Source organism: Mucor velutinosus (assembly GCF_035048745.1).
Source record: "Mucor velutinosus strain NIH1002 chromosome Unknown tig00001563, whole genome shotgun sequence".
NCBI lineage: Eukaryota > Fungi > Mucoromycota > Mucoromycetes > Mucorales > Mucoraceae > Mucor > Mucor velutinosus.
The window spans coordinates 2,045,827-2,066,090 of NW_027041904.1; the positions used below are offsets into that span (position 1 = coordinate 2,045,827).

Here is a 20,264-nt window from a genome sequence, read left to right on the forward strand (position 1 = left end):
ATGTGCGTCGTCATAGAAAGGGACAGGTGTAAATGCATAACATTCTGTTTTATACGAATCAATGTACTTAGTATTGCGCTCGATTCTGATGATGCAACATTGGCATATGCCTTACAAAATGGGATTAAACTCTTGCACTCACTACGAAGCTCTCAAGTGGCTATATTGCGTCTTTTTGGTGGTGATACCCATCACGCGTGTTATTTCACCTAATATATTTCTTATTTGGCATATTTTGAGGTCTTCTCGATTGTCCAAAGGATGGGCATCAATAACAAAGGCATTTGTAAATAACACGAAAGGTGCTCTACATCGTATTGTCAGCAGAGAGATCTATCGGAGACAGAGCAGAATATGACCTTCCCGTTGAGGAAATGCATTTTATCACTTTACGTGATCAAATGTAAAGAATTGTTTACATCTCTAGCATAAGCTTAGATGCCGTCGTGCCATTCAGAATGGTTGGTATTGTATCAAGATATGTGGTTTCTTGAGAGCACAGAATATGTAGCAATGCCACTATATATTCAAGGGCATGAATTGGGAGGGAAAAAATACGACTCGATTGGGTTGATTGATTTATACATATTGCTGTGAATTTAGCAAGCCCTGCCAGTCAAGCTAGCCCAAGCATATTGATTTGACCTTTGCAGTAATAAATGGCTAATAGTGTGATGTCAAAACTATCCTTTGATTTCACAATGCTCTCAACAGCAATATTGATTTTATTGCTTGGATTACAAGGCATTTATGGTGATATCTTTGATGCATAGTATTCAAGATAATCAATCACTACGACACGAAGCACCTGGCGAAAGAATCCCATTTCTGTTGGTATTTCATTAAATGCTACATACAGGTCCAACTTGTCCATTGGTTTGAGTTCCAGTGTAGCATACTTTTCGCTGATAATGGCTACACATGATATTATCAATGATGAGAACAAAGACGGTTTGTTAGCTACTTACCCATTACTTGCTCAGGCGTTGGAAACTTGACATTTTTAGCAGCTTGCCATTCATCCAAAGCAGGCTTGAAATGGTTACAAATCAATTTGATATTGTAAAATTCATTTTGTGTAATAGATGGTGTTCTTTCGCCTGCTCTGGCTTTCAGATTGACAGATTGATTCACTGGATAAAGCGAGTTAGTGCTGGCAGCATATACATGTGTTAGTCTCAAACGTACCATAGTCTGATAGTTTGATGAAATCAGTTGTTGCTCTGATAATCTCATAGTAGAGACTATCATAGCTCTTGGTGTCTGATAGGAATGTTTCTCCATGAGTAACACACATGTTGAACACACTTACAAACTGCGATGCTACTATGAATACATGGATGTTTGGCAAAAAATAAGAAACTTACTGATGCTATAAATAGAGAAAATTCTTCCTTAAACCGCAGTTCTTCTAATCGTTGTGCAGTGAAATGCAGTGTAGAAGTGAGAGAAGGCCATAATTCAACCCAGTGATAGCTCAGTCTGATCTTGTGTTTACTGACAAAACTGAGAATTCGATGCATGATGGAGAATGCCAGTCTATATACAGCACCCAGTAAGTAACATGTCTCTATGTCCGCTTGCCCATTCCCTTACTTGTATGAAGTCAAATCGAGTTTCTTTCTAATGTTGTGTCGAATAAATAAAAGCATGTCATCCAAGATGGTACAAAACAGAGGCCGGCTTGACTTATTCAAAGGAAGTAGAGGAGGCCTTTGGCGACAAAGACGCACAGCAGCAGCAGAACCATCTCTTGCAATGTAGTTCATGATTGAATTCTCTTCTGTCAATCGAAGCAAGATGGTCAACAAGAGTCTGGCATAGATGCTGGTGCGCTCCGTTCGATTATTCTCAAACAAATACGAAGCAAATGAAATAAGAGATGTCAACAGTGTGCTTTTTGTACTTGAGGGTGTTGTGGATGATTCAGAATCTATTTTGGAGCACACATTGACGATGGTGTGGATAAAATACGGATTGCCATTGATGAGATCAAAGAGGGGTAAGAGTAATGCTGTTTGTGCAGATGGTCTGTAGAGTAGAGCAATGTGAATTGAATAATACACTGTGCATTGCTATGGTTGCTTACAATGCTGATAATGATTTTGAATTTTCTGCTTCGGTGGGTGCAGCAGGAGCCGATGAGTAGAATAGCCTCGACATGTATGTCACTACTGATTTTGACAGTGTCTCTTCATCGTCATTCAGCTCTATGTAGCGACTGAGTGCACGGTAAGCATCAACATCCACACATCGCTCTATGCGCAATTACCTTCGTAAGCTGGTCAAGGTAACCGTGTACATGTGAATGATGTTCTGTTCAGTGAAGCTGCGCTTAGTATACCTACTTAGAAACCAAGCCATGCTCATTGCTTACCTCCAATGCCTTTGTCTGCTTTGTCTTTTTCTGGTGCGATAAATAGGGGTTCCTGGATTCATACTTGTTGTAATTTGACAGCATGCCCAGTAGCATGACAATATCTCGATGGTCATTTTCATTTACTGTCTCTGTCGAGTCCTCAGCCAGCACATTGAACAAGGTCATCGACATGTCATTTGACATGAAATAGCCATTCAACCCATTTTGATTCACATTATCACTACCAGCAGCCAGTACCAGAGCGAGTTGCAATGTATCTGATCGTGTGGATGGTTCCTGAATATGATGTTGTATCGCCTTCACTAGTTTTGAGAACAAGACATCTGCTTCATCGAGTCCAGTGAGAATAGATATAATGTTGAAATGATTTAATCGTTTTTTGCTAAACAGGTTTCGAAGCAGGGCGGTCAAGATGGCAATAGCATTCAATTGGCGAGTCTTTTCGCTATGCGTTAGGTCTGACAATTCTAGCTTTTCCAGGCACGCTAGAAAAAGGTCTCCTAGATTCTGCTTCACATCGAATAGGCTCTCTTCCGATTTGTTCTGTATTAAGCGGGTGATGCATTTTGTATTCACAGGTAGTATGAGGTAGTTGTCCCAAAAGCCGGTTTTCTGGGCATCTGTTATATACAAGCTGACTCCCTAAGAAAAAGAGAAAAAGAGGTTAAGCAATGACAGCTTGAGTGGTTTGCATGCGCTGAAATTTACTCTAAACAGATCCTCGCTGATTTCAACAAATTTCTCCTTGAATTCTGGTCTTTTTATAGGGCTGCTCATAAAAGAACCAGTAGTGCTTGATAACATACGATAATGTAGAGTGGTGAAGAAAGGGTTGCAGTTGGTTTAATGAACGCTTGGGTGGGTGTATCCCATCAACACACACAATCACTCACTGAGCTTTAAAGAAGCCTAATTGATATTCAACTCACATTTGGCAGTTTTTTGTTTTTCCATCTGTTTCCACAGATTTATATGTATAAATCCATCATGCGTATATTTTACTACAGCACAGACAAGCAAGAAGACCCTTTGACGCTACTCCATGATTCCAACTGGGCACCTCCATCATGCCCGCTCAATTTCCCAACAGAGATCATACAAAAGATTGTGAATTACTTGCCCAGAGCCAGTCTGCCAGCCATTGCCAGTGTAAATCGAATATGGTATGCTACCGTCATGCCAGTACTCTATAGACACTTGTATGTACGCACACTGCCGCACTGGCTACTACTGGTAAGAACGTTTGGCAATCCTGCATTTTCTGCGCAATTTGGACCTCAAGTCAACTCGCTCGTTCTAAAGCCATCACCAAGATTGATTTCTTCTCAATTAACCAGCTCACTCAACTATGATGTGATTGAAAACGACGATTATCTGCAGCCTTCGCTGAGAGGCTATGTGCGACTAGAGCGAGTCAATTTTGAGCTGACAGGCTTGGAAGATGTGGATAAGCCAATGCCACTGGATATGGATGACAACCAGCAAGAAAACGAAAACTACAAGGAAATAGACACTACGCAGAAGGAATCAGAGTGGCTCTCAATGGTAAATGATGACCAAGCATCGACAATATTGAGACATTGCTCTCAACTGGAATACCTGAACATGTCTGGATGTGAGCATCTTACAGATGCAGTTTTGCTGACATTGGCATCTGCTAAACAAACGGCACAGAAGGCACGGAAACCAATAGTGGGGTTGTGGATGAGTCTTTTGAGAAATGCAACAGATGCTGGTATCAACGAGCTGATTCGAGTGGAGCGTCAATGCAAACTGCCCAAGCGATTGAGACATTTGGATCTTGGATTCCAAGTAGCCATGACAGACAAAGACATAGAGCAAATTACCAGTTACTGGGGAGAGTCGCTGACGCATTTACGACTAAATTCCATCTATCAACTGACAGATGACAGCGCCGTCTCGATTGCCCATCACTGCCCTCATTTAATACTGCTCCATCTGGTCCGATGTTGGCCAATCAATAATGCTTCACTGCAGCTACTAGCTACTCACTGCAGGAGACTAAAGTATGTCTCGGTGTCGTTTCTTAGTCGGACGAACGAAGAAGGAATCAAGCATCTCATTCAGTCACTGCCTGAACTGGCATGGCTAGATATCACTGGATGCAACATCAACTCACTGTTCAAGCCTTTGATTCTGGAAGGCTGGGCCAATTACAGACGACAACATCACTTACCGCCTGTTCACATACAGGATGGCTCCATGAACCTGCTGTAATAAAATCTAACAAGTCCGCGTTTTACAATTATTTCTTGTGTTTGTGTGAACTGTTTAATATATTTTGTCTCTTTCTCTTTTATCTCTTCTTTCAATAGACACATACACCCGTTATGGCATCTGCAAGTAAGTTGAGGCTTTTTCCGACAGAGACAAGAACGTGCAAAATAACATATATCATCAGTCTTTATCTTGGACCTCAAGGGCAAGGTCCTTATTTCTCGCAACTACAGAGGCGATATCCCAATGAGCGCTGTGGAAAAGTTCATGCCTTTGGTAAAGTAGAGAGATTATCGAAAAATCGAATCCAAGTGTGCTTATCATAGAAACGACACTAGATTTCGGAGGCTGAGGATGAGCAAATTCCTTTACCTTGTTTTACTCATGAAGGTATCAACTACTTGTACCTCAAGCATAGCAATCTCTACCGTAAGTGTGTGCTGTATTCAGGTTGGATATGTGTTGAAGATATTCCATAGTGCTGGCCATCACGAGAAAGAACACAAACGCAGCATCCATCATGTTGTATCTCCACAAGCTGACAGAAGTGTTTTCAGAGTATTTCAAGGAGCTAGAAGAGGAGTCTATTCGAGACAATTTTGTCATAGTGTATGAACTGCTGGATGAAATGATGGATTTTGGATATCCTCAAACAACTGAAACCAAGATTCTGCAAGAGTGAGTAGTACACTATGCAAACCCTCCCACAACTCACACTCGCCGAACCCTACAGATACATTACTCAAGATGCGCACAAGTTGGAGGTTCAAGTGCGTCCTCCTATGGCTGTTACAAATGCAGTTTCTTGGCGTTCCGAGGGTATCAAATACAAGAAGAACGAGGTCTTTTTGGATGTCATTGAAAGTGTAAATTTATTGGTATGTTGTTGGATATACAAAGTGATACAGTGTGTTTATTTGATTTTCACGTAGGTCAATTCAAATGGTAATGTTTTGAGAAGCGAGGTGTTGGGGTCTGTCAAAATGAGATGTTATTTGTCTGGCATGCCTGAGCTTCGTTTGGGCTTGAACGATAAAGTCATGTTTGAAGCCACTGGTAGAGGTAAGTGGACATACTTGTACACAAAAAAAAGGGAGACAAGATGGGTGTATATTGATATACATACATGATAGGAAACTCGTCAGCAAAGGCAATTGAAATGGAAGATGTAAAGTTCCATCAGTGTGTACGTCTATCGAGATTCGAAAACGATCGTACAATCAGTTATATCCCACCTGATGGCGATTTTGAACTGATGAGCTATCGTCTTCAGACAAGTGTAAAGCCGCTTATTTGGGTAGAAGCTGTTGTAGAGACATATTCTGGATCTCGTGTCGAGTATCTTGTCAAGGCCAGAGCACAATTCAAACGCAAGAGCACTGCCAACAATGTGGAGATCGAGGTGCCTGTCCCTGATGATGCCGATACACCCAAATTCAAGTGTAGCAATGGATCTGTGTCTTACAAGCCAGAAAGATCATGCCTAGTCTGGAAGATCAAGCAATTCCAGGGCGGAAAAGAGTTCATTATGCGTGCTCATTTTGGTTTACCTTCTGTCCAAGCAGCTGAAGACACCGAAAAGAAACCTCCAATCAACATCAAGTTTGAAATTCCTTACTTTACAGTTTCTGGCATTCAAGTCAGATACCTCAAGATTGTCGAAAAGAGTGGATATCAAGCATTGCCTTGGGTTAGATACATTACACAGAATGGAGATTATCAAATGAGAATGCCCGAATCCATCAAAGCAGCCAAGCACAATGCTACAAACGACTATTGATGATATCCTACATGAAAATATATTTTTATCCGAAGTCGTTGATCCCATGTTTGTTTGCGTACATCTAACAAATAGATTGAATATTACCACTCACACTCACCTAGTCATTCCATTCTACACGTAGCAGATTGTCACACAACATACAGATCCAAATCGACTATGCACTTTATTTTTTATATATATAAAAAATTCATCATTCGAAAAATAAAATCTACAAACAAATGGTTGACATTTTAATTTACACACAACATGATGCTTTGATGCTGTATAGGGAAAAAAAATTATGGAGCACAGCCCGCTACACAGGTATAAAACCAGATCAATGGACCCTTCTTTCATGGTTTCTTCTTCTTTTTTTTTCCTCTTTATCCTCATTTTCTGTCCTTTGATCTACCCATTGCTCACTCTTCTTTCTACACAGAATATACCCTAACCCTTACACCGAGATGGCACATCTAGATCACCATGAAAAATTATATCAAGAGCACATTGAAGATGTTGCCTCCATTCCAAATAGAACATTGCCAGTCTATAAAAAGAAGTGGTTTCTAGTTTCCGCTGCGGTATTTACGGTAACTGCTGCCATTGTGATTGCCATTGTGGTTTCTATCTCTATCCGCAATCAGAGCATGGCACAGCAAAAAGATGGCATGATACATACTACATCGACCAGCAAAAACGAGAGCGATGTCGACGATGGGAGCACCTCGACAACAATACCGCAAAATAATACCAAAAATAGAAAAACTGCTTCTTTAATTACACCAGACCATCAAGAAAGCTACCACCCACCCGTTTATGCGCATGCAGTATCACCGTGGTCCAATCTAACTAGGCTCAAAGTATATAATCCATCAGATCAAGGTCGCATTTTCGTCATGGGAGATATTCATGGCTGCTTGAAGGAAATGAATCAATTGCTGGAGAAAATTCAATTTAAACCAGATCAAGATGCATTGATTTTGGCGGGCGACTTGGTCTTTCGGGGACAAGATTCGATTGGAGTGATTCAAAGGGCAAGACAGCTCAATGCACTCTGTGTGCGTGGCAACCATGATGACAAGGTGGTTCGACTCAAAACTTATGAATACCAACACGGCTTAGACTCCATGTCCCCAGCAGATGAAATCATGCCTGAAGGTCAAGTAGGTGATCCTCTTAAATTTGGTAACAAGCACATGGAAATTTCAAAGTAAAAAAATGCATTACCGATTAGACATGATAGCAAATTTATGCTGACTCCTTTATTTACATTTTGACAACTGCAGAAACCTGAACGTGGAGGATTATAATTATTTGGCTGGCTGTCCGTTGATTTTGGATATTCCTGAATTGAATACACGTGTGGTCCACGGTGGTTTGGATCCTCGGATTACAAACTTGGTCGACAACGATCCTTGGTCCGTCATGAACATGAGAGATATGGATAATAACAATCAGCCTTCCAAATTGAAACTGAACAAGAAGCCGGGTAATGATGTTCAGCATTGGACAGCTGCTTACGAAGCCAACGCTGCCAAAACTCACAACCCTGTCACTGTCTACTATGGTCATGATGCTTCAAGAGGTATTGTCATTGATAACCAAACTGTTGGCGTAGATAGTGGTTGTGTGTACGGTCGTAAATTATCAGTTGTAGAAATGAGATCAAGACAATTGATTCAAGTGGATTGCTTGGGCGGCGATAAGCATGGAGATGATGATGACTAAATGAATAAATAAAGTACTCGAATTAACTTATTATTTTTATTATTGATTACTACCTTCAAGGATTTTATTCAAGTCTTGTGGATACGCTTAAGCCATAAAAAAGAGAGTCGAGCACTAGTTGTTATTTAAGTGTTGTATATACTTATGATTTTCATCGTGTGAAAAGTCTATCGTACATGCTTCAACTGTTGCATTTTTATCCTTCGCTTATGAGTACGAGAGAGCTTGAAGATGATCCGCTGATGCTTGTATACTCTTTTAAATTGTACTTATTAACATTTGCGCTAAAGAGTCAGCCCTTGCAAGGTGAGTCTCTCAGGTAATTGTGATAAGTCATCTAAAGCATACATGCGCTATCAAATGCTTATCACTATGGCCGTAAGTTCAATCACCCGCTATCTAGTGTATATTCATTCTCGGATTAAGGCAGCTAGCGAGGGCGATGGCAATGGCCCTACCTCAAACTTTATAATGAATGGAAACTGGAGGCAAATCAATTCAATAATTTGGGGTGTCATACTCATACACGCGTTTCATTTATGCAAAACACTTTATTAATAAACTATCAAATCAGTGATCTCATTTAACGCAATCATTTTCATTTTTTGTATAAAGAAATAGAAGAAACTGCTTCTATGCATCAATCCGGTATCAGATACGGAAGATAATAGGCTGTTACCATTTATCACTATAAAGCACTCGATAACCGTATACGTAGAATGTACTTTTGAGATCATCATCTCCAGATATATTAAGCCACTTGACTCAAATCTATTTAGCGCAACAACATTCATAATACCTCCTAAAACTGTTATACGGTATGAAACAAAGAGTCCGTCATAGCTGCCAAAAGGTTCCTTAAAGTTTACAACCAAGTTCTCCAACAGAAGAACCATCACCAACTATTTGTCTTTACTTGACGATTTGCGAGGTAATGTAGTTAACAAAATAAATCAGCCAGTCTGGAAATGGTCTGTTGTGAGTTTGTAAGTCGAATACCACTTCTCCAAACAGCTTCACAATCACCTACACTAGATGAACCAAAAGAAGCAAATACACACTAAGTGGATATACGAACTACAACAATGATCCATTGCAACTTTTTTGTGGTAGGGTAGTATTAAGATAAAAATAAGAACACAGTCTACGTTTTATCGCTAGTATTGTTCAAAAAACAGAGCGTACATATTACACTGTTGGGTAAAATATATGAGGGAGTGATTCGGCTATTTGCTGCTTCAATTTGGTTGAAAATGGGTTCAAATGTATCTATATATCATTTAAGACATAGTTGAACATAAAAAATTTTCAAAAGCACCTGTTTCTTGATCTAAAGAGCTATTAAATAAAGTTTCATCTACCTGCAAAAAAGATATTGGTGCTTTACCTCAAGGTAAAATAAGGCAAAAAATCAAAATGATGTATTGATTACAAGCGGAGAGCGGGCGCGCCGCGCAAAACTCTAATTAAAAGCTATAATATTATTTTTGAAAAATAAAAAATATATGAAGCGCGGTTGGTTAAGTGGTATAATCCTCGCCTGCCACGCGAAGGGCCGGGGTTCGATTCCCCGACCGCGCATTTTTGGCAAAAGCCAATAAAAGCAGTGTCTGTAGCGTATACATTCCTTATGGATACTATTTTTTTTACAAACACACCATCATGATAATAATAGTGACAAAATGATGTTACAATTCATAACATCTACTTTTTTTTCCTGCCACCATATATAATCATTCAGTCTGTTTGTCTCTATTATACAAATAAAACACATCACATTTGGTAACGCTTAAATTTCACTCTGCCCACAACTCAATCTCAACTCGAAGGGCCACATATCAAGCGGGCATAAATTAAAGACCCAGATCAACGCTGCATTGCCTTCCACATCTTGTGTCCAAGAGAACAATCTTATATCAAATCTCCCTTTTAACTCCATGAAATGCAATTACATAACCAAATTATACGAAACCATATATCTTGACCCTTGTAAATTAAGTAAGCAATTCTTCATTCATCGAAGGATATCAGGACAGAAATATCATCAAACCACAAATCAATTCTATGTTAACCAGGACATTATTACAGACATAAAGAATAGCAAAATAGTATAAAAGCATAACTCTCAAAATCAATTAATAAAATCATCTTATACTTTACCAATATTTCAATACACATCTTTTATAAAGCTCATTAGCTGTTATATTTACTTCTTTTCTTATATCAAACATCTGTTATTTGTAAGATCCCTTGAGTTCTTTATTTATATCATATATTATAATCGATTCATTGTAAACTCTTTTATATACATCTCTGTATTACTTTCTATTTTCTACTTTTACTTCTGTTTATTTGTTTATTCTAGTTGGACAACTATTGTTAAGCACAAAGAATAAAAGGATTATTATTTGTAGCTTATAAAAAATGTTCGATATTATAAAAACAAGAAAAGACTTATTTGAATAAGATCAGACACAAAAAAACTAAAGAATTATTGATGAAGACAAGAGTTATTCTATTTATACTAAGTTCTGAATGCCAAAGTAGCAATTTATTTTGTACAACGCTTATCACATCTGGTGAACCTCAGTATTTAGATAGCTTCACTTATCATAGCTTGTCCATGTTGTTGCACAACACAGACATATCTACCCATCAAGAATACCTTAATCTTTATAGACAGTTGTAGCCCTTCTGGCACAACAACTGTAAACCTGGTGCTCATTTGATAGTAGTTAGATCAGCTTTGGCTAATTTACTATCTCGTTCATATTCTTTTATCAAAACTATATGCGCTACTACCGACTCGCCTGTAACACCATATAAAGTGTTTAGTATACATTGTTCACCTGATATTTGGTACGATTGTATTTGCGATCTTTTGACTGTTTTCTAAAGATTAATCAGTATCTGTCATCAAAACATTTTGTTAAGCATTATTAAACATTGTAGACCAAAATTTTTTTATTGAATGAGCTATTGCTTGAAGCTCTGGCATAACTCTACTATAAAATATTGACAACATTGTCCTGACCAAAAAGAGTTCATCACCCAAATTTTTCGCTTGCTATTATCACAGGGTGTAGGATAAAAAGGCTGTATAAAAGTTAGGGTGTAGTCCGGATAATAGATATGCCGTGGGAGGGGGGGTATAGGGCGCAGGTAGGGATAGGGTGTAGGGTGGTATATACTGTAGAATGTAGAGGAGTAATAGGTGTCAAATTTTAAGTTTTATTCATGCAGATTTATTTTCTGATCTGGCAAATCCAATTTTTTTAGCAAATATTTATACTCTTTTGTAGCATGCATATACCGTGTTGGAAATATCTTTTAGAAGACGCTCTGCTACGTCCAAATCCGAAGTGAGCACCTTCATTTGTTGTTACTGCCAATTGTCAATATCCACGAGATATACAATCCCACCAATTGTTTTATAACACCTCGTATAAAAATGTACACCATCAAAGCTAGTCGAGTAGATTCTACTGTGTAGTTTATATCTTACGGTCTGCGAAACGTGGATGTATGTTGACATATAGACATTGTTTCCGGCTGTTCTGCCCAGGACAAAGTTTTCACCATCTTGTTCGAACATGAGCTTAGGAAGCTGATTATCTTGAGGTAATGATCTGTATGATGTAGAGATTCCATCACATCCTGGAGCGTTGCATCTTCCTTTTTGATGTTCCTCGAGCACCTTCTCTCTGAACAAGTCATTGAATTTCGTATCCAGTGCCGCTTCATTGAAAAACCCACGGCAATCTCTCATTTCATTAATGACGTTGGTCGGGAGCATGTAGATAAATGAGAAAAAGTCATCTCTCGCATACGCATGCGCTTTTTCCACAGAGCAAGACACTTTTCTTTCACATTGCAACGATGGAAATGTGCAAACCTTGCTGGCAGAGACACTCGACAAACGCTCCCATACCATGCTCGCCAAATCAAGAGTATCACCCTGACGACCTTTTGGGAAGTTGTCAAGAACCAAGCTTCGATCTGGTACCTGAATCTAGAATCATGCAGCCCAAGTATTATGTTTACGTTATGCTTATGTCATCTCGGTGTTCAGGAGTTAAGAGTACTAATAATTGATAATCCTTAGTAATCAACTAGTCATTATTAGTAATTATTATATCATGCCAAGCTTTATGTAACCTTATCATGGTAAGTTCCTATAAACGTCAAGTATCAAGTCAATGTCTTAATTATGTAATTATGACTCATGTTTCAGATTACGAATCATTACGTTTACCCATGTTATAACCATGTCTCAGCACTTATGTTCGCGCCTCTTATCAAGTATAAATATCATGTTCCTCCTCCCTTCATCCTTGCTAGTTGTAGATTATCTTGTACATCTTATTTTCACGTACTTCAAGATAATTATTCTCTATTGAATAAATCCTCTTCTGTAACCAAGTTCTCCACAGAAGGACTTAACCAGCTGACGAACGCCAGAGACAAGCTTGTATTCTGTCATATTCCAAACAAAGTGCCTCACAGTAGAAGTAGCAGCACGGATACCAAAAGGTGATTGCTGAGAATATGATTCAAAAGCATTCATGAGAAGACAATCATAGGCGTTGTTTTCATCAGCGAAAGACATATCCACAAATGGAAGGACAGCATTGAACAGAAGCTCAATAAACGCATCGATGAAGCAGGAGTTACTTTCGTTTGACACTATGTAGGTGGGAAGGGGCAGAGATGGGTGGCTGTCTGGATGGTTATTTTGATAATCTTTCACGAGCCACTGATATTTCTGCAAGAGAGATGTTCTTTTTTGTGGCAACAGGAAGCCAGCAGCGGTAGATGAGTCGTTCTCAAGCGAAGGTTGATCTGCTGTTGTGGTTGAACTGCTTGCAATAGGTTCAATTGCTACTGATGCCAAAATCTCAGGGAGCATTGGAGGAGAGGAAAGATCTATTATAGTAGCAGATGTGGACTTTTGAATGCTTTGTATAATAGGATCAATGTGCTTGTCATTACTTGCAAGACAGGGTAAGTTCGAGGAAGACGAAGACAACGAGAAATCAGAATCAGTTGGTGCTCTCATCTTAGATGCAGTAGGCTTAGACTTGGTCTTTATTATTGGCGAAGATAAAAGACCAATAACAGACGATTCGAAGCTCTCATCAGAGTTGACAACAACATCTTCGACAGAAACACCAGCACCTAATTTTTTTTGATATGTTACAACATAAGCAAGTAAAAACTGCCTAAATCATCCGTACCTTTGAACATATCCTTAATGTCGTTTTCTAGATTCTCGGTTCTATGATATTTGTCGTCTGCTTCATCGTTTCTACCATCACTATCTGAGAGTAGTTCAAGGAAGGATCTCTCATCGCTGATATTGTCATCTGCAATGTCATCGATCATTGGACAATTCTGCTCTATTTCGATAACCTCATCCAAATGCTCGTTGATCGCAGCGTTCAAATCAGCACCGCGAGTTTTTAATTTCTTGGCCTTTTTACGCTTGCGATTCTCCTCATCACCAATGATTACTACTTCTTGCTTTCTCTTCTTGGATCCAAAGAGAGCGGCGTTGTTGTCTGGCGCACGGCCGTCATTGATTTCTTAAAGAGTCGCGTACTTCTTTGCCGTTGTTTTTCTTCTGATTGCTCCCGTAATGAGGACGAATGTTGTTCTTATACAAGTCCAACATCATCATGGCATGATATTCGGCTACCTGCAATAACAGTCAAAGACTGGTGGCAACAGGTTGTCTCCTCTCAGGCATCAGCTTGTAGAGCGCACTGTGGAATGCCTCAATCGCGTTGGACGTGCGGCTCTTGTGCTGTCTCAATTCCTTTTTCATCAATGACTTGCATCTGAAGATCATGCTTGATACGCCAGGTTGTAACCACCACTGCAGCCACTTTTTGCTGTTGGGAAATTTTGAGAGAATCTCTTGGCCGGTGTGGTATAATTCAATTGAATTGCTGGTTGTACGGAAATGATGAACTAGCTTCAAGAACAGATCAATATCATCTGGCTTGACCACTTGATAATTGTTAGACAGCCGTCTGACTGACTGCATCCAATGCATATAGCAACCTTTCAAAAAGGGCAATGCATTGTGCTGCTTGACACCAAAAACCTCCCTAAGGGCTAGTATGAACCCTTCGTGTTGCGCAGCTGAGAAATCCATGATGACTCCCAAAAACTGCTCCAGCTTGATGTCGAACTTTCTAAACAAGGCAACAGCATACTGCTTGAAAACTTGAGCGCTGTTGCTTTTGATTATCGCTTGATAAAAGAAGACATGCTTCTGGAGTTGCTCGATGTAGATGACGCTTGAGCAGAGATAATAATATCCCTTTGGGACGGCCTTGAGTGTAACATCTGTTACGATGGATCGGTCGGCAAAAGGCAGATTGCATTGAAGCATTTCTGGTGAGCAAAAGCTTACAAAAAACTTGCTATGAAGAATTTGGGCTGAATCCATGAAGTGTGGATACTTCTCATCAAAATCTTGGAACGCAGCTACTGCATCTTCTTTTGTAGTATACAGATCCTGTTGGATCTTTGATCTTCGGATCTCATACTTTGTACGTCCATGATTAGCCATCAAATTGTTAACTTTTCTGACACTTTTCGTAATTTCACCAGTAGAGGGATCAATGCCAGAAACGGCAGCAGCAGCAGTGATGTTTGGTCTTGTTTTTTACCATCTTGTTAAGCTCCCTCTTTTCGTATCTATCGAGATGGAGCGAATTGTAAATGGTGTGTGTGTGCTTCGTTTCTGTTATTTCTTGACGCATTGTTACGGTACTGTCTCTGTCTTCTCTGCGAGAGTCATTTACACGGAAGGTAAATGTTACAGGAACACCACAAGGAACCTTCTCCAATGGCGCCTTACAATATGGGTATTCAAACCTTTTGGAATAGCCATAACTGTCTTTTTCCTTGGTGGGTAGTCGTTGACCTTTGACCCCTTCAGGTCTCTTGCATTGCAAGCTTAAACATCGTAAAGCACCAGCGCACAACTTTCGAATTCTTCTATCGTGAATACTTTCACCACCAGCGAGTTTTTCGACCGGCTTCTTCTCGTTGTAAGCTATGGTGTAGCTTTTCTTCAAAGCCCATCTAATATTCACTCTTTTGATTCTGAATGTATTGGTGGTGCGGTCGAATACGCTGGGAAGAACCTCTTCGACGGTGTTGTGCCAGAAGGGCTACAACTGTCTATAAATATTAAGGTATTCTTGATGGGTAGATATGTCTGTGTTGTGCAACAACATGGACAAGCTATGATAAGTGAAGTGCATCTCAGCTATCTAAATACTGAGTTTCACCAGATGTGATAAGCGTTGTACAAGATAAATTGCTACTTTGGCATTCAGAACTTAGTATAAATAGAATAACTCTTGTCTTCATCAATAATTCTTTAGTTTTTTTGTGTCTGATCTTATTCAAATAAGTCTTTTCTTGTTTTTATAATATCGAACATTTTTTATAAGCTACAAATAATAATCCTTTTATTCTTTGTGCTTAACAGACGGTTTCGTCAGGAAACTTATTGACAAAATCATATGCAGTTTCATAACTTGAGTTATCCATATTGCTCAAAGTATTAAAGAAATGGAGTAAGGTAATGAACAAAATGATGTGCCTGATCCCACGAGTCAAAGAACTTTTACTGCTTTCTCTAGTTGAGAATTAAATAATGCACCCTTCCCTCTATACTCCCTAGGTCTACCTACACCTATACATCCTATCCCTACCTGCGCCCTATACCCCCCTCCAACGGCCTATCTATTATCCGGATTACACCCTAATTTTTGTACACCACCCTTTTTATCCTACACCCATCATCATCTTGACAGGAGAGGGATTCCAAATCAAAACCCGAATTAAAATTCGGAGTATGAAATTCTTGGCCAATAAAAATGTTGACCTGAATGATTAATCGATGATGGGATTTCTAAACTGTGTACATGTAAATGCAGCTTTGTGTTAATTTTGTTCTGAATTTTGGCAAAGGTTGTTAGAAATAATAATAAATAGCACATTAATTTTTCTTTAAAGTATCTACAAATTATAAAAAGCTATATGAAGCTATCTTCCATTTATAACTTTACGAAATTGTACATTTGAATGATGATTTCGTTTAGGATATAGATCATCTCTGTGAGGCAAATGTATTAAGCATTGTATATTACATAAGCGGATCTGAAAATGAGCAGAGATGCATAATAGAAGTGAGAGGTCTTTATTCAAGCAGCACGAAGGAACATGAGTGGTGCCATCAAATGGCTAATCTATATCCTGGTTCCTGGAGAGTGGTAGCCTATGGCCTTTCGTCCCTGGAAGTGGGTTTCAATTCCGACAAATATTCTTCCGTCAAAGCTATTAGGAAGAACATTCTATCCTGGATCATCTTTGTTGTTTATCCTTGACTGGTGGTTCATGAGTTCTTATGCAGCACATTCTCGTTAACTGGTTCAAGGCTTATACAATTATCCCGCATTCAAGATCAAGGTCCTATTGCTGCGGCACTGTCAAATAACTATAAATACCTTTGATATCTACACTAGTTTTGATCCTCATTCAATCTTGGAATAACTTAATAAATATATTCAGTTCTAATTGTATTTACTCTGTCTATATTTCGTTATTCTAAACAGATTTTCTTTTGCTTGTCGCTTTCTTTTTGCATAGATGCAGTAGCAAAAAAAAAGGTAATTAAGGTACTGTTTTATTCGAAGCTGGCATTCTGTGCAATCACTCAGATGCTTATTTCCACTACAGTCAGGCATTTACCGTCTATGTGCGTAATGTTGCCAAAAATGCCTTCGGGTAATAGCAATGATAACTATAAATTTTTCAAATAAGATAGCAATAGAATTTTATAAAAAGCTTCACGTTAACTCTAACAGTTACGCATGGGCACTGATTTTTGACATTTTGCTACATATAATCTGTAAATGCTCTTGGCTTTTATGGGAGTTTTTGAATGTTAGCTAACTAGATGGCACATTACTACATGTAATTACAGCAAGTAGATGACTGCTGTCGTCAAGCAAGTACAAGATGCCTTTCAACGTCATACGTTCTCTATCCCAATATGACAGTTTATTGATTTACTCGCACTGGTGGTTACCCTACATCAAATCGCTGTAGTACTACATGGTCAAACAGGCGAACGCTTTATCAAATGCAATGCAATATGGTATTCAAACGTTTTTAGATATTCGATTTCTCAAATATACGGCAACAATGCCGATGCATCATTTCTGAAATAGATTCAATGTTGTTAGTTCAACAGTCAATAAACAATCATACTAAAGAAATATATGCAGATGACACCCAAGAAGACTAAATATAGCTTCTAGTTGTACATTGACTCGAGATTCTCGAATACAGAGAATAAGCATTACAAGTAAGTTCAATATCGCCCTAAGTCAATTGAATGAAAATTGAATCTGGGTATTAGCAAGTAAATTGTAACAAAATCGAAAAGTTTTATTTTGAACGAGATGTAATGAAAAAGGGGGTGGAATCATACAATATTTCAAAAGGTTACTGTATCTGTAATATTAAAATGCAAGTGTAGATGATGTAGTAGTTTATATTTAATGCTTGAACTGATCCTCAGTAACACCTTTACCCATGGCGGCTGTAGCAGACATACCACCGGTGACAATCTTCATTAGTTCATCGACATAGGTGGCACCAGACCATTTTTGATGTTGTAAAACGTCGACGCCGTGCTCCCTTTCTTTACGTTGCACATTGGATACGTATCCGTACATACCGCTCTCTTTGAAGCTCTTGGCAAATGTAGCAGTTGCAAGGGCATTCGCATGGAGACCACCCAAAGTAATGAATTGCCAAACAAAGCCTAGTCTGCCAAGATTCTGAATGTAAGATTCCATATCTTGATCAGTCAAACCTGCAGCATCCCTAAAAGAAGAAGAAAGGCAGGGCATGTGAGTAAACAATTCTCTAGTATCACAAATTTCTGCTGTATATTTACCAGTTGAAGGAAGGAGACAAGTTATAACATAACAATGACTCAGGGGAAGCGGCCAAGACACCCTTTGAGAATTGCTCGGCTTGAGACAAGATTGGCTTCTTGGTTTCCATCCAAAGCATATCGGCATAACCAGCAAAAGCAATGGAGCGAGAAGTAGCCGCTTCAGTGCCACCTTCATAGCGGTAGTAACCTTCACGAACTCGACAAGCGTCCCAATCCCAGTGAATAACAACACCATAGCTGCTCTTTGCAATAGCACGAGCTTCATCGTTTGACTTGAAGCGGATTTCAGAGATGAACTTGGAGGCTAATTCACCTTTACCCAAGGTAATCAATTCCTCAGCAACAGCAGTACCATAACGCTTGAAACCAGCCTTAGAAACCCAATCATCTTCTATGGCTTGGAGTTCAGCACCTTGAATACCTCTACCTTCAGCTTCATGCATCACAGAGGCCAATGGCTTCAAGCTTGGGTTGGTGGAACCAACTATGAACTCATGATCACGGGGGTCGACGTTACTAGTGATTAAAGTGGCGGCTTCAGCATCAGTACGAGCGACAACGACATTCTCAACGCCCATAATATCGTATTGAGCACGAATAGCAACCAAACGATTGATATGCTCAGCAATGGGGACCAATACCTTACCAGCCATATGGCCACATTTCTTGGTACCAGGCGCTTGATCCTCAACTATTGGAATTGCATAAAATCAGCCATCCTTGCATTTAATATATGAAGCAAGCCAACTCACCATGAATACCAGCAGCACCACGCTCAACAAACATCTTTGTGAGCTTCATCACAGCAGTGATACCACCGTGGCCAGTGTCGCCATCTGCAATGATGGGTCTCAAGTAATCAATTTTGGGAGTTTTGGCTCTCTCCTCAGGAGTCATGGCAAGACGAGCTTCACGTTGCTTGCGGTCGTGGAAGAGTTGGGCAAAGAAGAGATGCTCAACCTTGTTGGGGACGGTATCCATAGGATAATCAGCAAGATCAGGTCCAGGCTCATTGGAGCTGGAAGCAGTGGAAGAGCATTGCCATCCAGAGACATAGACAGTATCGAGATGAGGAGCCATTTGAGTGACTTGAACGGGATCAAGAGCACCAAACGTGTGAGAGGTTTCACCCTTAGCCTTATTTTGTTGAAGGGTCTTCCACAGCTTTTTGGCTTGAGTATTTGATCTGTACTCAACAGGGAAATAACCACGTTTGGACACAATTGACTCTGCAGTGTAAGGACGCTTGACCAACTTGAAACGAGGAGAAGCCCACCATTGCTTGACTTTCTCGACTTCTTGCTCGAATTCCAATTGCTCTTGATCAACGTAGGTCATTTTATTTAATAGTACTGATTAAATGAGAAAAGCAGACAAAAGTACAGATTGAATTGCATATATTTATACTGCTGGCTTACTTGATTTACAAATTGGGGGAGAGAGCAGGGATGGGGGGGAGATGATCGTCTAGGGTGATATATTAAGATCCTCAAAGGAGAAGTTTGCGAGTTGATTTTCTACGATTTGCACACAAGAGGCGTAATCAAATCTAAATGATTTGCAACAGTCTATATGTAATATCAAAAGACAAATAAAAGAACCTGTGCATAATGCTTTTCATGTGATGCGTGTCGCTTGCTGTAGCAGATGCAAATAATGCTGTATTAATATTGAAATAGTGAACATGTTGGCAAAATGTCAGTTTTATGCATTGGACCATCATCGGGAAATAAATGAATTTGCAGGGCCATGGTGGCAATGGAAAAGACCAAGAGATTTCACAATCCACAATTACATAATTTCTGCGGATATCCTATAATCTTGGCATTTTTATGCAGCATGATATGCTTAGGATGCTCCTTACAGCTTGTATGTGAACTTGGGATGCTGTCTCTCCTCCCCCCAACTAAACAAAATATGTGCACTTTTAGATAGAATGTGTCTTTAGAAAGATAGTAACTGCAGATTGCATGGTTTTCCTCTGTTTTTGAGGAGTCGAATACACACATACATATATGTAATGTAAAGGAGTAACAGGTTGTATGTCTAGTTGGTGCAGGCCTTCCGGCCAGCTGTATTTTTTTTCCATGGTGTTGGCGCACCATATATAAACTCAATTATTGGATAATTAGCGTTGGATCAGCCTTTGTTTACACATAGTT

General features: G+C 39.4%; 6 protein-coding genes and 1 non-coding gene across 7 annotated transcripts; 4 read left to right on the forward strand and 3 right to left on the reverse strand.

The window, feature by feature from the left end:
- Positions 1-748: 748 nt before the first annotated feature.
- ATC70_009294 (uncharacterized protein) lies at positions 749-3,184 on the reverse strand (the record flags this gene model as incomplete). Its single annotated transcript, XM_064828528.1, has 9 exons — positions 749-915; positions 969-1,133; positions 1,189-1,315; positions 1,368-1,539; positions 1,597-2,031; positions 2,090-2,221; positions 2,273-2,316; positions 2,378-3,022; positions 3,089-3,184. 9 exons carry the CDS (start codon positions 3,182-3,184, stop codon positions 749-751), a joined length of 1,983 nt encoding a protein of 660 aa, XP_064685730.1.
- A 183-nt stretch (positions 3,185-3,367) lies between these two features.
- Positions 3,368-4,618, forward strand: ATC70_009295 (uncharacterized protein; the record flags this gene model as incomplete). Its single annotated transcript, XM_064828529.1, has 1 exon — positions 3,368-4,618. One exon carries the CDS (start codon positions 3,368-3,370, stop codon positions 4,616-4,618), a length of 1,251 nt encoding a protein of 416 aa, XP_064685731.1.
- A 113-nt stretch (positions 4,619-4,731) lies between these two features.
- On the forward strand, positions 4,732-6,398 carry ATC70_009296 (uncharacterized protein; the record flags this gene model as incomplete). The annotated part of the gene is made up of 7 exons (XM_064828530.1): positions 4,732-4,744; positions 4,803-4,894; positions 4,957-5,047; positions 5,098-5,296; positions 5,352-5,496; positions 5,551-5,680; positions 5,752-6,398. The coding sequence occupies 7 exons, from the start codon at positions 4,732-4,734 to the stop codon at positions 6,396-6,398; spliced, it is 1,317 nt and encodes a 438-aa protein (XP_064685732.1).
- A 446-nt stretch (positions 6,399-6,844) lies between these two features.
- On the forward strand, positions 6,845-8,108 carry ATC70_009297 (uncharacterized protein; the record flags this gene model as incomplete). Its single annotated transcript, XM_064828531.1, has 2 exons — positions 6,845-7,590; positions 7,667-8,108. The coding sequence occupies 2 exons, from the start codon at positions 6,845-6,847 to the stop codon at positions 8,106-8,108; spliced, it is 1,188 nt and encodes a 395-aa protein (XP_064685733.1).
- A 1,510-nt stretch (positions 8,109-9,618) lies between these two features.
- Positions 9,619-9,689, forward strand: ATC70_009298. Its single transcript has one exon. It is a non-coding gene; the product is annotated as a tRNA-Gly (tRNA).
- A 2,812-nt stretch (positions 9,690-12,501) lies between these two features.
- Positions 12,502-14,688, reverse strand: ATC70_009299 (uncharacterized protein; the record flags this gene model as incomplete). The annotated part of the gene is made up of 3 exons (XM_064828532.1): positions 12,502-13,286; positions 13,346-13,693; positions 13,827-14,688. 3 exons carry the CDS (start codon positions 14,686-14,688, stop codon positions 12,502-12,504), a joined length of 1,995 nt encoding a protein of 664 aa, XP_064685734.1.
- Positions 14,689-17,695: 3,007 nt separating this feature from the next.
- ATC70_009300 (uncharacterized protein) lies at positions 17,696-19,440 on the reverse strand (the record flags this gene model as incomplete). Its single annotated transcript, XM_064828533.1, has 3 exons — positions 17,696-18,026; positions 18,100-18,793; positions 18,855-19,440. The coding sequence occupies 3 exons, from the start codon at positions 19,438-19,440 to the stop codon at positions 17,696-17,698; spliced, it is 1,611 nt and encodes a 536-aa protein (XP_064685735.1).
- Between the last annotated feature and the right edge of the window lie 824 nt (positions 19,441-20,264).